Source organism: Cimex lectularius, unplaced genomic scaffold, assembly GCF_000648675.2.
Source record: "Cimex lectularius strain Harlan isolate CLEC.00 unplaced genomic scaffold, Clec_2.1 scaffold46, whole genome shotgun sequence".
NCBI classification, from domain to species: Eukaryota; Metazoa; Arthropoda; class Insecta; order Hemiptera; family Cimicidae; genus Cimex; species Cimex lectularius.
This window is the reverse complement of record NW_019392654.1, coordinates 189,402-205,799: the sequence shown is the minus strand read 5'-3', so window position 1 is coordinate 205,799 and position 16,398 is coordinate 189,402. Positions and strand designations below refer to the sequence as shown.

The 16,398-nt window shown below is 35.2% G+C and overlaps 1 protein-coding gene across 1 annotated transcript in view; it reads right to left on the bottom strand.

Annotated features, from left to right (window-relative positions):
• LOC106672924 (transcription factor AP-2-alpha) overlaps positions 1-16,398 on the bottom strand; it is a 31,616-nt gene that overhangs the window by 560 nt on the left and 14,658 nt on the right. Inside the window, exons 2-5 of the mRNA XM_024224599.1 lie at positions 15,002-15,229; positions 14,154-14,294; positions 11,713-11,761; positions 127-461 (exon numbers count right to left, since the gene is read on the bottom strand). Of these exons, the coding sequence (XP_024080367.1) occupies positions 127-461; positions 11,713-11,761; positions 14,154-14,294; positions 15,002-15,229 (753 nt within the window). The remainder of the gene's footprint in view (positions 1-126; positions 462-11,712; positions 11,762-14,153; positions 14,295-15,001; positions 15,230-16,398) is intronic.

The following is a 16,398-nucleotide window of genomic DNA, read 5'->3' as shown; positions in this document are numbered from 1 at the left end:
TCAATGATTGCACAGAACAAGAATAGTCCGGAATAATCAAGGACTTAATTCCTTAACGAACTTACCACTTATGAATGGTTTGAGATCATAAAAACTTAACTACATTTTTACAGTTGTTAGCCTTACTTGAATAGCTGTTAAGGCAGCTACGATGGCAGGGCTCCCGAAGCCGTGACTTATGAGGCTGAAGTGGGTCAGATGCCGCTGTATGCTCGGGTCGAGGATATGCTGCGGCCTTGTGTTGCACAAGGGGCTTCTGTCCTGGTTCAGGAGCTCCATGAGCTCTTTGATCACTTGCTTTGTCGCATGTATGTTCTCCTTCCTTCTGTAGTTTTCACTCGGGTCTGTCGCATGGACCCTTGTCAGGTACTCGGCCACCTGCCTTGCAGGAAACTCCGTCTCACAGACGTATCCAAAATCTCTTGCCAAATGTATCGCTTCCCCTGTAATTGAAATAATAAATCAATGTATAAAGGATTCTTTTGACATATGTGAAGATATATTTATTACAATTAATTAAGGTTTTTAGTTGAGATAAAAAAGTCAATGGCACGAGCAAGATTCGAACCCACGATCTTCGGCTTGATACACCGCTGCTCTACCACTTGAGCTATTGTGACCTCAATCCACTTGGACACCAACTTCCTATCTCAACCCCACCTTTTGTGTTTTCCCTCCTTTTTGCCATTTTATCCGAGGTGTAGTCAAGCGGACCTAAACCTGAGCTCAGTATTTTTTTTTTTTTTTGCCAGGCTCACATTGACACATCAGGTTTTCAGCAAGACAATAATTAACTTATACTACACATGTATATTTATTGTTAGGGCCTGAATGCCCAATTTTTTTTCTTGTTACTTTATTCAGTTCCTTTTCTAACTATTACTAATGTACTAATAAAAATGTGCAACTTTGATCCAAATGTTTTAGTCTATCCAGTTATAAACCAAGTATTCAAGTATTAGTAATACACAAGTATTGAATTATAATGAAAATACTCAAACAACAATAAATTTGAGTAAAAATTGATTATTAATTTTTCTTTAAATGAAAACATGGTTTTAAGTTGAGAAGACCTCGCCGTTACATATCCAAATTCTTGGGTATGCCATGCTCTACCATCCATGATGGCCTACAGTGGTTCAGGGCCACTGGAAGTCTCGATCGAAGAGAAGGCAGTGGTCGAATGTGATGTGCAATGGCTAGAAACAGCTCTTACCATCAGTTAAAGGCTCCTTTGCTAGGTAGTCAACTTCAAATGGTATGTAATGCAAGGGTGAGCTCTAAACTATTCATCAGAAAGCTTCATGACAATGGCCTAATCTCTATAGTCCAGCATCAGGTTCTCTCTTACGGGAGAGCATCGACTATCTAAGCTACTGAGCATCTTGGACAGTTAAACAATGGGAGCTGTTTACTTCACAGATGGGTGCCGGTTTGGTTTGTGGCAATCAGATGAGGTGACCTTGTATGGAGAAAAGTGGAAAACGCTTTGCTTCGAGTACCATGCTGGCTTTTTCAAAGAGTCGGTTATGGTATGGATATCAATGTCCTTTGATAATGGATTGTATACTTTGGGAATGTATCTAAGGTAGTTCATGTGAGCCTATAGAACACTTATGGGACATGATAAAGAGACATTGCACACGCCTCCAACAAACGTTGACCAACTTCAAACCACTCTTGTTAAAGGAAGAGATTCTGTTCTGACGAAGTTCGATCTCTTATTTGCTCATGCCTAGGAGACTTAAGGCCCTCTGCAAGGGGTTTACATTAACATAATTTGCCATTGATATAACATTAAAAATATATATAGTTTGAAATAACAAAATTTGAGTGTCCAGTTTTGTCTTGTGTATTTTAGGCTTTTTTTTTAAAAAGGGAGGAGTTTAAACATGAAATTGCATTTATTTGGTCATGTTTCGGCATCTGTGTGCCATCCTAAACAAATTATAATTTCATCAACAAAAAGAATATATTATATCCCAATCAATCAGGTTGCAGAATAGGACACAGTACACAGACAGCCACTATAAAAAAACTTAGATTATACTAGAAAAAATGTTGATTGCAACAAAGTATTGTTTGTCTTATTGAACTTAGCCATGCTTTTTACAGTGTTCATCACTGACTGCTTCTATCTTCATGCAAAATATGAATTTCTCTGAAGCGATAATAGAATGGTTTCTGTCATATTTAAAAAACAGGTCACAATTCATTTAAACCATAGATGGAAATATATCGGTTTGGACTGCGATTGAAAGAGGAGTCCCTCAAGGTTCTACATTGTCTGTATTATTATTTTCCATATATGTAAACCTAATATCGAAATGGATAAAGCGCTGTAATCTCTCAATGTATGCAGATGATTTAGGTATCCACATCAAAACTGAAATTAAAAATATTAATACTAACATTTGTTAAAATTAATGATGACTTTAAATGTTTATCTAACTTGGGAATTTCACATCATATAAAAATTAACCCCTCAAAGTGCAAGGCCGTATAATTGGTCACTCTCAGCTCATCAACAGAATAAATACAAATATCTCAAGGGTTACTATTGACGGTATAGACCTTCATTTTGAAAACAATGTTGATTATCTTGGTTTCATTATAAATATTATTTAATATTATAACTAGTATTTGCCATGGTGTATAATGTTAATTTACTTTGTTTTGTATATATTTCTTTTTGTTGTTAAATAAACATTATTATTACGTAACGATGAATGAATCATTATTACTCTATCATGGGAACCCCAAATTGATAAAATACTTATCCAAAATGTACTCAAATATGTACTCTATAAAAAAGAATTATTACCCAAAAAAAACCTGATATCACCTTAAAACTAATTCATTCTGCATGACATATATTCATTCATTACAACGTAGTCGTCATAAATGATCTCAACTATACTTTACAAAATAAACTTCAAAAAGCGCAAAATACGTGCATCCGATATATCCTTAAACTAAAATATGATTCTAGAATATATGATAAATTTTTGATATTAAAAATCAAGACTTACAAATCTATTCAATAGCAACCTTTTTGTACAAAATACGACAAACTAAAAATTCTTCCTACATGTTTCATAATTTTAAATTTCAATGCACTATCCATAACATTAATACCAGAACAGCTAAAATTACTTAATTCATCTACTAAAACACAGAACAAAAATAGCAATTCATTTAAAATAAAAGCTTCAAAAATCTTTAACTCAATACCGAAACGTACAGAGTTTCGGCTACTCTTGTTACAATTTCCAGTAGATTCTACATTCAAAATGGAGCGAAAAAGTCCTAATTAACTATGATCCGAATCTCAACAGTTTTGAAGTTATTCCATTTTTTATTTTTATTTTTATTTTTAAGATTTCATGACCTTACTTCAAATAAACAATGATAACTCCAAAACTAAAAGGTTTTGGACAAATCCGCTGATACCACTGAAAACAACGTGAAATTTCCAATAAGATGTGATCAATAGTAAACTTGTAAAACGTTGGTGAAATAAGCGTTTTAGTAGCCAGAACTTTGAAAAATATTTTTTTTTTCGAAGTTGAAAAAATCCCCGTTGTGATTCTAAACTACTATTTCCAAACCTAGAGACCAGCAAATTTCACCAGCAAACATACTCCATTTAATATCTTTTTTAGTGGTGTTACTTATTTTTTTCAAAGAAAGTTAAAAACCGTGGTTGGTAAGGTGGAAAGATTAAATAATAAAAAATGAAAAAAAAAAACTTAAGGAAATTTTGAATGATTGACTATAAACGGTTCAAATCTTAAAGCTCTTTTTTTCCGGGAATTAATAATTCAATAATATAATAATCCTTTAATCAAAGTTGCATTCGTGGTCGTAAATAAGTAAACAATTGCACTATTCCAGTTTCGAATCCAAATTAAAAAAAGTTTAATAAATTCATTCAAAATTTCTTTAAGTTTTCATTTTTTTTTTGTTAATCACCTTACCAATCCTTCAACCACGGTTTTTACTTTTCCTTCATCAATTTCTTCATCTTTGAAAAAAGTAATTACACAACTAAAAAGGATATTAAATGGAGTACGCTTTCTGAAATTTGCTGGTCTCTAGGTTTGGAAATAGTAGTTTAGAATCATCACGGGAATTTTTTCAACTTCGAAAAAAAAATATTTTTCTATGTTCTGGCTACTAAAACACTTATTTCATCAACGTTTACAGGTTTAGTATTGATCACATCTTATTAGAAATTTAACGTAGTTTTCAATGGTATCAACGGATTTGTCCAAAACCTTTTAGTTTTGGATTTATCATTGTTCATATGAAGCAAGGTCGTGAAATCTTGAAAATGGAATATCTCCGAAACTGTTGAGATTCGGAACATAGCTGATTAGGACTTTTTGGTTCCATTTTGAATGAAGAATCTACTGGCAAAGATCAGTAATATGCTCTGTATAAAAATATAACTTATAAGTTCAACTTTATACATTTACTCCAATGTTGATTTTACAATAATTTTTTAATTTCTATTTTATGTCTGTTGTGACTATAAATAAATATTATAGTTGTAATTAGACGTTAAGTGTAAGAAAAAGACCTAACTTTTGTGTATATTTTAATAAATAAATCGTTAAACAATCAATCAATCCTACTAGGACATTCTAATTTATATTGTATATTATTGGGTTGTCCGGAAAATAATGCAGGATTTTAAGTTTTCATTAAAAAAAATCTATATAAAATATTCTGTTTACGTTTACAGGATTACTCATTTGTATGAATGTCAACACTTATTAATCCTCTTCCAAATGATATTGTTTGTTTACCTCTGTAGCATTCCGCTACTTGGAAATAATTCAGTCATCCTTATAATGTCAAAGCGAGAATTTCGTACGATTTTCTTTTACGAGTTTAAACTCGGCCGAAGCGGAGCCCAAACGGCTAGAAACATTAACCAAGTCTGGGGCGAGGGTTGTGTTAATGAGTGCACTGTGCAAAGGTGGTTTAAAAAATTTCGGGAGGGAGATTTCAGCCTTGAAGATGAAGAAGGTCGTGGAAGGCCTTCCTCTCTTAATGATGATGTTCTGCGATCAGTGGTGGAAGAAAACCCCAAAACAACTGTTCGAGAACTTGCAGAGCAACTCAAAGTCAGTAAAACGACCGTCGCTGACCACCTCAAGGCGATTGGAAAAGTGAAAAAACTCGAAAATTGGGTTCCACACTCATTAAACGATCGCCAAAAAATCAGCGCTTTGATGTTTGTGCATCACTTCTTTGTCGAAACAAAAATGACCCATTTCTGGCCAGAATTGTTACATGTGACGAAAAGTGGATTCTCTACGATAACACTAGACGTTCTGGACAGTGGCTCGACAAAGGAGAAGCTCCAAAGCCCCCAACTCATCAAAAAAAGGTAATGGTTACGGTATGGTGGGCTTCATTTGGTTTAATACACTACAGCTTCTTAAATCCTGGCGAAACCATCAATGCTGAATCATACTGTAACCAAATTAATACCATGCATCAGAAATTGGCAGTAATGAAGCCCTCTTTGGTCAATCGGAAAGGGCCCATTTTGTTGCATGACAACGCTCGACCACATGTGTCACGTGTAACGTCACAAAAATTATTGGAGCTTGGCTATGAAACTTTGCCTCACCCACCCTACTCTCCGGACCTCTCGCCTACTGACTACCATTTTTTTAGACACCTGGACCACTACTTACAACACATAATATTCAAAAATCAAACGGAACTGGAAAATGCATTTATTGACTTTATCAATTCTAAAAATTCTGAATTCTACTCAGACGGAATTAATAAGTTACCAACACGTTGGGAGAAATGTATTGAGAGTATGGGAAATTATTTTGATTAAAGAACATTGCTTTAAAGTAACTAGTTTCTTTTTTTTTGCTTAATACCAAAATCCTGCATTATTTTCCGGACAACCCAATATTTTCTTATGCGACTGTAAAATGTATGTAATAATGTCAATGTTTTTAAATTGTTGTTCACTATCGTTCGTACAGTTATAATATACATTAGCTTAATTTGTTACAAAATTGAAACCAGGTGGAAAAATGAACTTTGTTTCTCAGCTTTTATGCCTTGGTGCATACGAGTAACTTTGAAGCTCTAAGTCTTAGGAGAAAGATAATGCCTCTAAAACCATTAAAAAAATATTTTAAACAGAAATGCTAATTCATGAAAATGCAATTGACAAGTCATTGTTATTGATCAAATACCTAGTCCATCTGGCCTATCTGTGATTATGGTACATCGATTTTTTGAGCCCAAATTAATCGAGGTTCCCAAGGGATAAACATTTTAACGTCTGGTTGGTAAGAAGAAAATGTGCTATGAGACAATTTTTTCAAAGCATCCTGCTTCCATGTTTAGGGGTTTTTATTTTGCACTGGATTTGGAATCAGTATCCTCTAATTTTTGTATGTACATGGATTTTTGTTGTATGGATAATTTGTTGAGTTTAAAGAAATGTCCAATTGTGTCCAGATGTCCAATTCTGTACGATTATTTCACTAGTGACTATTGACAATGCTAACGTTTATTTCTACAGAGTAAAAACCATTAATAGCATATGTAAACAAGAACGATTTCTTGGCGATTGAGATGTGACGGTTAGATTTTTTATTTTTCTAATTTTTCGACTTAGGTCCACTAAATTGCTTATAAACGTCACAATTACTGACTGAAATATCTTGTGCTATCTGAAAGAACGTTACATTTACTATAAGAAAACCTATTTACATTGGAGAATGATAAAAAATTTTGCAAGAAAAAATCAGAAAAAACAAAAATGTTTGATTGGTAACTTTTAATTATGATAAACTCCTGGAGCTTTGCAAATTCCCTCTAAAGTTTCCCTTTCAATTAGCTTCCAGCGGTAAACCCACCTTTTCGGATTTCCAAAGCTCCAGGAGTATGTAGTTATTAACCGTTACCAATCCAACGTTTCAAAAATTTCAAATTTCAAAATTTTTGGTTTTTCTGAATTTTTTTTTAATATCAATTCTGCACTGTAAATAAGTTTTCTTACAGGAAATTTAACATCCTTTCAAGCGGCACAAACCAAATTTTTCTTCAGTCTTTTGGATCTAATGATCTCTGGCGCGGTAATTCTGGGATATCGGCGGTTAGGGAGGTTTAGGACCCTGTAGACATAGTTTAGGTAAATTTAATGTAAAATGAAACAAGATTTAGTATTTGTTTTGTTACAAAAAATTAAATTGAAAGTTCTAGAAGGGTGCCTTTTTAAAGGAAACCCAACGCTCTTTTAAATGTTTTTCTTTTTGATTGTACACAAATGTTCAAGACTACGAGTAGATTTATGACGAAAACCGCAGATAGTTGGAAAAAACATAAAACGTTGAATATCTGCGAAATGGTTGAGAATCTGACCACGGTTTGTATGTTGTTCCTATGGTGTCAGCCTGGAATGTCCCGGTGAAGTTAATACATTGAGCAGAGAGACACCCTGTGTAAATATAATAATAATAACAATAATGAACTTAAGAAAAATGACCAGTCTGCTTTCAAAGCTTTTATGAACATGGATCTTGGATCCGTCTGCCATAGGTCGATGGTTAAACAATCAGAAAAGAAAATCAGAAAAGAAAATCAGAAAAAACAGAATAAAGAAAGATAATAATAATAGGCTAGGAAATAAATGGAAAGAAAATAAAAATACCAACTGGTAAAATGAGAAGGAAAGAAAAGAAAAAACAGGTTATACAAAACAAGTCAAAAATTAAACACCTTTTTTAATTCATATCTTTAATTCCATGCATGCAACGAATTAAGAGCCGCGAATTTGAGCCACTCAAAAACCGTAACAGGTCGACTCTGGGGAGGGTGAAACATCCGAGATGCATTAACCGAATCTCACCCTGAGATGAGCTCTCCGCCAAGAAGTGGAATACAGTTTCAATGGAACGCGAATTGCTCAAAGAACTGATTCCCAATTCCCTTCTAATCCAAACAGCATAGTTTAAGTGCAAAACCTCACTTCTTTGCTTAAATAGCCAGCGCAACTCATTGAGACAAAGACTGTCAAAATTGTCCTCATTTAGGTCGAACAATAGGGGAAATTTGTACTTTTTTGTAAAGGGAGAGATGCGTAAATGCTTGGACACGTGATCGGCATTCTTCTTGATGTTGATTTTTAATTTGTCTATAAGAACAGAAAAATAATTGTGCCAGTCATAGAGGTTGCCTAAGGATAAGGAGGGCAAGTTGTACATTTTACATAAATATTTCCAGTGTGCAAACCATGACATATTAGACTTCATTACCGCCAAAGTTGTTTTTGAGTTCGGGAGACATCAGAACTTTCACAATATAGGAGTGTATATACCAAAACTAAATCCTTGTTGGTCTCAACCCAGTATATAGTTTGGTGTACCAGATGGCAATATGAATAACTTTCTTACAAAAAACGATCCACTTTTTCTATTGTTTCGAATCTCTGATATCCCCACATTTGACAGCCATAACACAGAATTGCACGACGTATAAAATAAAATAACACAGTGTAAAAAGAGTTGATGTAAAATTCATATATTAAAAATAAATTTCTTTTCTTTTGGAATGAAATAATCTAATACAAATGTATGATAAAGTAACCGTAAGAGGCGTAAGTTAATGTATTGTCCAAATATTTTGTGGATAGTTAGAATTGCACTATTTTATGATAAAGTAACGATATTACCGGTACGTGTTGTAATATTTAACATTTAGGTAATGATTTTAAGCGATGGATTTTGACGAAAAGCGAATACTTTTTTCCTAATCTCTATTTTGAAATGTGGAATTTTCCGTATTTCTTTCCTTCCCTCGTCCTCGAAATTCAGTTTTTAATTGCTTTGATTTGTAAGTAAAGGCGAAACGAAGGGGCTCCCGAGCGACAAGCCGGGGCTCCGAAGAAAATCCACCCCCGCTTTTATGATTGCGTCTCTTCGCCCGAGGGCTGAAATCCCGGTTTCCGAAGGGTTGTTTGCCCCTGATTGGCCGCCGCCCCCGGGTTTTATTTTCAGGGGGTGGGAACAGATGTCGTAAAACCGCCCCTCGAATCCAATCCGCGCCTCATTTCCTAATTTCCGCGCCTCCATATGACGTTATGGCTTGAAAAACGGCGACTCGCCTTCAAATCCCTGGATTTACAATCCTTTAGAAAAGATCACAGTCCAATCCATTCTCGCATAATTCGCAAATATATATTTTGAATACATGAAAACAAAACAAAAATATTCGTTATTCCAACGATATTATCGAATGGGAGAAAAAATTTTAAAAAACCCCTAGAATAATAGACGAAACACAGAAGATGCGAAATGCCGAAACAGCATTGTAGACTAAACCAGCGAGGATGGACTTGTGATAAATCTTCCCTTTCGAAAAACTTTGGAGCAGTGAATGATACTACTAAAAGGACAATAATTATTGAATGAGCTTCAATACTCGAAACGATGTATCAATTCATACGGTGACAAAAGTGTAGCTGGTACTGGCTCTGGTTACTCAAAGGATCTGGCAGGTTCACTGGATTTAGAACAAATTATAAAGTTTTCATTGAATTAATTCAAATGAGCAAACTCATGTCTACTTTGAGATACTTCATTAAAGTTTTATGTAAGTTAATTAGATGTGGGCAATCTGTTGAAAAAAAGAAGAAAAGTTTTTTGTACGGAAGTGATAGCCTAGCTTTTCTAAAAAAAATCATGACCTAGGTGTTTCGTTTCGGCTAAATTCTCTCAAGCCAGTAAATTAAAAAAATATAAATATAAATTAATCCATATTTAGTAGTCATTATTGACCTATTAATTATTTTAATTAATCATATTTTTCTAAGGTCTTGATTAATGTAAAAGCTAGTATAACGAGCGGAACGCGAACCAACGACCTTCGTCTAAGCCGGCTAGCCGAAAGTCATAGGTTCGAATCCCGCTGGTGACACTAGCTTTTTCATCTCGACCAAGGCCTTAGATAAAAAGTATAATAAATATACAAGTATTATTAAAATAAATATACATGTTTTGTAAATGACCTTCTTAATGACAATATTTTGGATTTAGACAAACATTCTTTTCTTCTTCTAATCTTCTGTTAATGCCTTAAATATATTCAAATAATCTTGATTTTTATTTTCTCTTTCTCCCCCTTTTTTCTCCCTCAATTTCTCTCTCTCTCTCTCTCTCTCTCTCTNCTTTAGGCCCTGAAGATGATCTCAATAAAAGATAGAAACGTTGGCACGATAAAGAAAATGTTTTTCTGAAACCTACATCACACCCGACCGCATCTCACGATATCTGAATAACTAAACTTAAGACAAAACTTCATTAAATTCACTAATTTCGTGGTCCGCTTGACTAATTAATACTTTACAATTAATTAAGGTTTTTAGTTGAGATGAAAAAAAGTTAAAAAGTTTTGAAAAATGTCAAAAGGAGGGAAAACTCATAAGGTGGGGTTGAGATGGGGAGTTGATGTCCGAGTGAATCGAGGTCACGATGGCTCAGGTGGTACAGCAGCCGCGTATCTAGCCGAGGGTCGTGGGTTCGAATCCCTCTCGTGCCATTAACTTTTTTTCATCTCAACTAAAAACCTTAATTAATTGTTAAGACAAAACCATATATTCGAAATTCCAATTCATACAACATTCATTCCAAAACATACTCCAACTTTTTCATAATTACCAGCATAAAGCTGTTTAATAATGTTACAAATATTATTTCCTCTGAGAGCAGTTTTCGTACTTCAAAAAAATATCTAAAACAACTGATGGAAAATAATTAAAACCATTATAAAATCATGGAATCATAAATTAATTAATATTATGTTTTATTGTTTTCCCATTCTGTAAATAACAATAATTGGGGGGCGTCGGTGACCGCAAAAGTTTAGGCGTTGACACGGCGCTCATCACTGTAAGGTAAAGGTCCCGAGTTCGAACCCAGCGGCCCTGCATTCGAACCTGACATACCTACAAATGGGCTTTTTTTCAAAAACATCGGCACCCTGAGAGTTTATATGACCTCTGCTGTTGCGAACCCTCGTAAAAAAAAAAAAAATAATAACGAAAACTAAAAAATAATTAGTTAATTAATTTAAAGTCTTGTCTAACTATCAAAAATTCTTGTTAAAGTTTTTATTGTTTATCTCTTTTTTTTTCTTTTGATTGTTATTCATTGATTTCTTACACAGATATATATTGTCTTATTGTCACATATTGTCTTATTAATTTATAAATCAAAAATTGTTGTATTGTGAAATATTTAGTAAAAAAATGTATACGACTTTTTTTTCTTGCATTCTATTTGCAAAATAAATTGTAAATACCAAAAGAGTGTGCATAAATTGTATGCTTAATGTAAAATGTACAGCTCACGTTAAGTGGAAGAAAGGTCCACGAGATCTAAATTTGCGTGGTTAAATAAAACAACAAAATAAAATCAATCTCTCTTTCTTTCTCTCGCTTTCTCTAGGTTCTAGTTTATAAAAAATATACGTTCATATATTAAAGATATTCATGCAAACGTACGCAATTTGTCTAGTGATGTCTAGGATGAATTTCTTTTGCGCCGTGAAAGTCCGGAAATGTTATGTTATCGTTTCAATTTTAAAATAAGTTTAAAAGGTAATAAAGTTCACTGATTTTATAGGATATTTTCTATTATATTCTACATTAAATTTAAAAGAACTCACTTTTAAGTAGTGGAAGGTCACCTATGAATCCGGAGTCTTCGACATTACCCTGAAAAAGACAAATTAAAACTTGTAAAACATTTCACTGTTACTGTTCATTGTTACTAAATACTCATATTAGTATATACTATAGAATTCCAACAAATTCAATTGTAATATATAAGAAGTAGAATTTCTCAACTGGACGAACTTTCCATTGTGGATCATCCCCGATCATCATTGTCTGCTTTATTTATCTTATACAGGGTGAATTGCTACTCGTGCTACAAACTTCTCCAGTAGATTCTTGACCCTAAAATGAACAAAAAAGTTCATATTGTCCATGGTCCGATTCTCAACCATTTCAGAGTAATTTCGCTTTTTATCGATTTTGAAAGATATCACGTCCTGGCGTCGGAAAATCGTGATATCTTTTAATCTAAACATTTCTCTGAAAATCTAATAGCACCGTTGAAATTCCCGTTAATTTTTCAATAAGAAGATGACGGTGGCAAAATGTTTGGGCTAATTTTTTGTGTTTTATTTCAGCCAGAACTACAAAAAGAGTGGAAAATTGTGTAAATCGGAAAGTGTATAAAGTAATCCAGAGTTTCTAATTTTAGTCTCAGAAGGCAGCAAATTTGAGGAAAACTACCTGATTTAATAACGCTTCCAACGCACTCGTCATTTTCTTATTTAGTGGTTGTGAGACCAAGATGTTGATGACAAAAAGAGAAAAAATGGTGGTTCAAGGATTGCTAATGTTTGAGAGTGACTTGCTACTCGTGCTACAAACTTCACCAGTAGATTCTTGACCCTAAAATGAACAAAAAAGTTCATATTGACCATGGTCCGATTCTCAACCATTTCAGAGTAATTTCGCTTTTTATCGATTTTGAAAGATATCACGTCCTGGCGTCGGAAAATCGTGATATCTTTTAATCTAAACATTTCTCTTAAAATCTATAAGCACCGTTGAAATCCCCGTTAATTTTTCAATAAGAAGATGAAGGTGGCAAAACGTTTGGGTCTTTCTTCCTTGACCTTCTAGCTGTTTGTAAACTTCTTAAGCATTACATACTAAATGGGCATTAAATTAAATTAAAAAATTTCAATGGAATTATGATTTTGATTCTCTCTAAAAATTAACGGGGATTTCAACGGTGCTTATAGATTTTAAGAGAAATGTTTAGATTAAAAGATATCACGATTTTCCGACGCCAGGACGTGATATCTTTCAAAATCGATAAAAAGCGAAATTACTCTGAAATGGTTGAGAATCGGACCATGGTCAATATGAACTTTTTTGTTCATTTTAGGGTGAAGAATCTACTGGAGAAGTTTGTAGCACGAGTAGCAATTCACCCTGTATAGGCGTTTCGGCATTTTAATATAGTTCAGAAAGAGCAGTTACTTCACCATCCGATAATAGTTCAGAGTCAATAAAAAACATTGAATAAAACGTAAAAGCACCTTTGAATCGATGGAAGGCAACTGTTGATCCAATATCCGAAAAGGAGGAGAACCTGTCGTTCTGAACGTCATGGTCGACTTAGTGTTAAAGGGTTGATTGCAAAAATGAATCTTAAAAAATATTTGTTGTTTATAAATGTTTATTTTAAATATGGTTAAACCTTTAGCTGCAGGCAACTTATAAGGAGTCGAAATAATACAGTTTATCCCCTTAGGACAAAAATAAACTTGACATATGCTTTTTCAATCGAACAACAACATTGTAGTCTTGCAGTTGGGAAAAATGTCACAGCGTGGGCCCATTGGAACGGGCTAATTTCTAATATAGTAAAGCCTTTTATAAGATTAAAGAATAACACGTTTGCACAAAAGGAGGAAACAACAACGGTGTTTTTATTTGTTTGCCGGGGGTCCCGGTGCCCGGAGGGTGTCAGGGGGTTAATAAGAGCGTGATTATCGCTTCGGGGGGGTTGTTTCTCGCCTTTTCCACCGACTTTGTAAGGCTAATTTTCAACTGGGGGCTCAAACTGAGACCGACTTCAGAAAAGGCACGCATGGAGAGACCGCAGACAGTTGTCAACGGCAAGGGGATCAAAAGGATTCCACGGCTCGGCAGAGGCAGGGGAACTTTTAAAATACGTTTGTGTTTAAAAAGACGCGAATACCCGGCAGATTTCATCGTTTGCCTTGAGAAAAAACACATTCAAAATGCTTTAATTAAACACAGTTCCGGAGAGGGTATGCAGCTACATACATAAGCACACTAAAAAAAAAAAAAAAGAGTTCATAATAAAAAAATGAATAGTTCCGACAGTTTTAATAATTATTTACTTTGTGAAATTACCTAAAATTCAAGTACATAAACATTTATAATATATTTTTAATGAATGATAATGGTTCTCTTAATACATTGGATTCTTCCAATCATGAACCTTAAGATGGTTCCTCAATCTCTCACTCGTTGTCTTTATGTTGTTTAATGTTTTTACCTGAGAATCATCTACGGCGCTGGACAGTGCGTTGTGGAGGTTCATGGAATCCTCAAGCCCGGAATGGATCCCATCTCTGCGGAGGCCGTAGTCGTTCCTCCGGCCCTGGTTGTCGTACGGAAAAGCGGAGTGCATAGAACTCTGAAAACGAAGAAAACCCTGAAGAATTTACAAGTGGAAAAGTGGATTCGATTGATATAGAGTCTGTCTTCCATTATCCTTGTAAAAATTGACATAGTGCAGCTATTCTTTAACAGACTGCCAATATTTGGGCCGTTTCCTTGTCCGACTTATTTAGGGAAGAAGATAAAAAAAAGGGGGAACCCTACTTTAAACAATAATTTAGCAACAATCCGGGCAGGGGCCGAGGGGGGGATTCCTCGGATTCTTACAGACGCGAAATCCGGGGACGGGGTGCTCCCCCAGGCCCGGAATTCGCGCGGGCTCAAAGATCCACCCCCGCCGGGAGCAGATGCTGAGTTAATATCGCCTTCGGTAAAACAGCGGAGCTCTTCTGGTATCTCCGCATCGTCAGCCTATCGCCATATATCCGAGTATTAATGGTCCAAACCTCCAATTAAGATCATACACTACGGGATAAAAACGGTAAAATTCGAAGCCACCTTTGTCAAAGTATGGCACTTGGTTTGTTCAGCTTGCTCCATAAAGAAAAAAAAATTGATTCATATTTAAATTATAGAAGATAACAAGAGCCAATTATGTGCCCTGCTTGGCCATGTTACCACTAAAATCTGTTCGAGGAAGATATCTATTTTTCCCACTTTTATTATTAGCTATTTTGTTCAATTTCCGTCTTTTTCCACTGACGGAAAGTAAAATACACTTACGACATGTCCGTCGGCGTCTCGTCTCTGACCCACTCCAAGCTGATAATGGTGCTGATGGATCGAGTTGATGGTGTACGGGTCCGCCTGGGTCGTCATATAGTCCACTCCAGGTGGTGAGGTGGCGGATGGAAACGGCGGGGGGAAGTAAGGCGGCTGGAACTCGGGGGCGGACATCCTCCCACCCCCGGAGCCGCCCCCGGGCGAGAAACCCGGCCCCGTGAGGCGATCCTGAAACAAAAAAGAACACTTTTTCAATAATTATTCCTGGTGCCGAAGAAGTTTATCCTACAAAGAAAAACTGTCATAACTTGCAATTCTTCAAAATTATCTTGTTACTGTTAACTTTTTATAAGTCTTATTGGGTCATCATCGTTATATAGTCTCATTTCATCATCATCAGTGATATGATGTTAACAATAGAGGCCAACAGCAGAATATGGGGAAATTATCGTATGATAGTGCCCACAGAGAATGGTTGGACAAAGAAGATGATATATGTTGACACGAAATAAAATTATTATTTGCAACTCAGCAAACACGCAAACCCACCACTGAAGAACTACCCTCTGATATAACGGACACAGCAAGGGTGGGCAGATCAAAACGACCAAACCACAAGCTGAACTGTTAATTTGAAAATTGCTTATTAAGGATATAATCAGGACACATATCGTGCTGTAGTATGGAGGCCAACCTATTCAGAAAGACTTTAAAGTTTTCAACTTTTTTGTTTTGTGTTTTGATCCGGACTTCGAGCCAACAGTTCATCATCAGACTGAAGGAGCTCTATGACATGGATCGCAAGACTCTTGAGAATGATGAGCTGTCGGCTGGAAGACCGGATCATTGAAAACAACTTACTGTGAGTAGGAACTATCTTTTTAAAAAGATTGAACAACGCACTCACTCCACCATTTATCATTTCTAGACTTCTAAGCACCAGAGAAAATTAAGCTAAGCCTTAGGAAAATGTTGCGCAATGAAGATAAATTTAAACAATATAGCCACAAGAAAAAAATGGGTATAACCTATTCTGAATCGAAGATTAACTCTAAATTAAAACGGATGGTACATCGATATATAGAAAAGAAAAAAAAAAGAAAAGAGAAATAACGAGCAGGAGTATTCGTTTTAATCATTCAAGCTGAGATCTTTGCAGATGAATTTTATACACAGGAAATAACCAAAGGTGGAAATTCTGCCAGATAGCCTGCCGGCATTATCTCTTCAGCTAAAAACCGGCCTGACAGTAAATTTTCTCCAATGCTTGAGTTAAAGTCCCAAGGATAACATCGGAAACGCGCAGAAGTGCAGCAGTAATCGGGCCAGAAATACACCCAAAGAATGCTGGAAGTGGAAATGAACGTTAGAACTCACATAGGCAAAGTCGAGGAAGA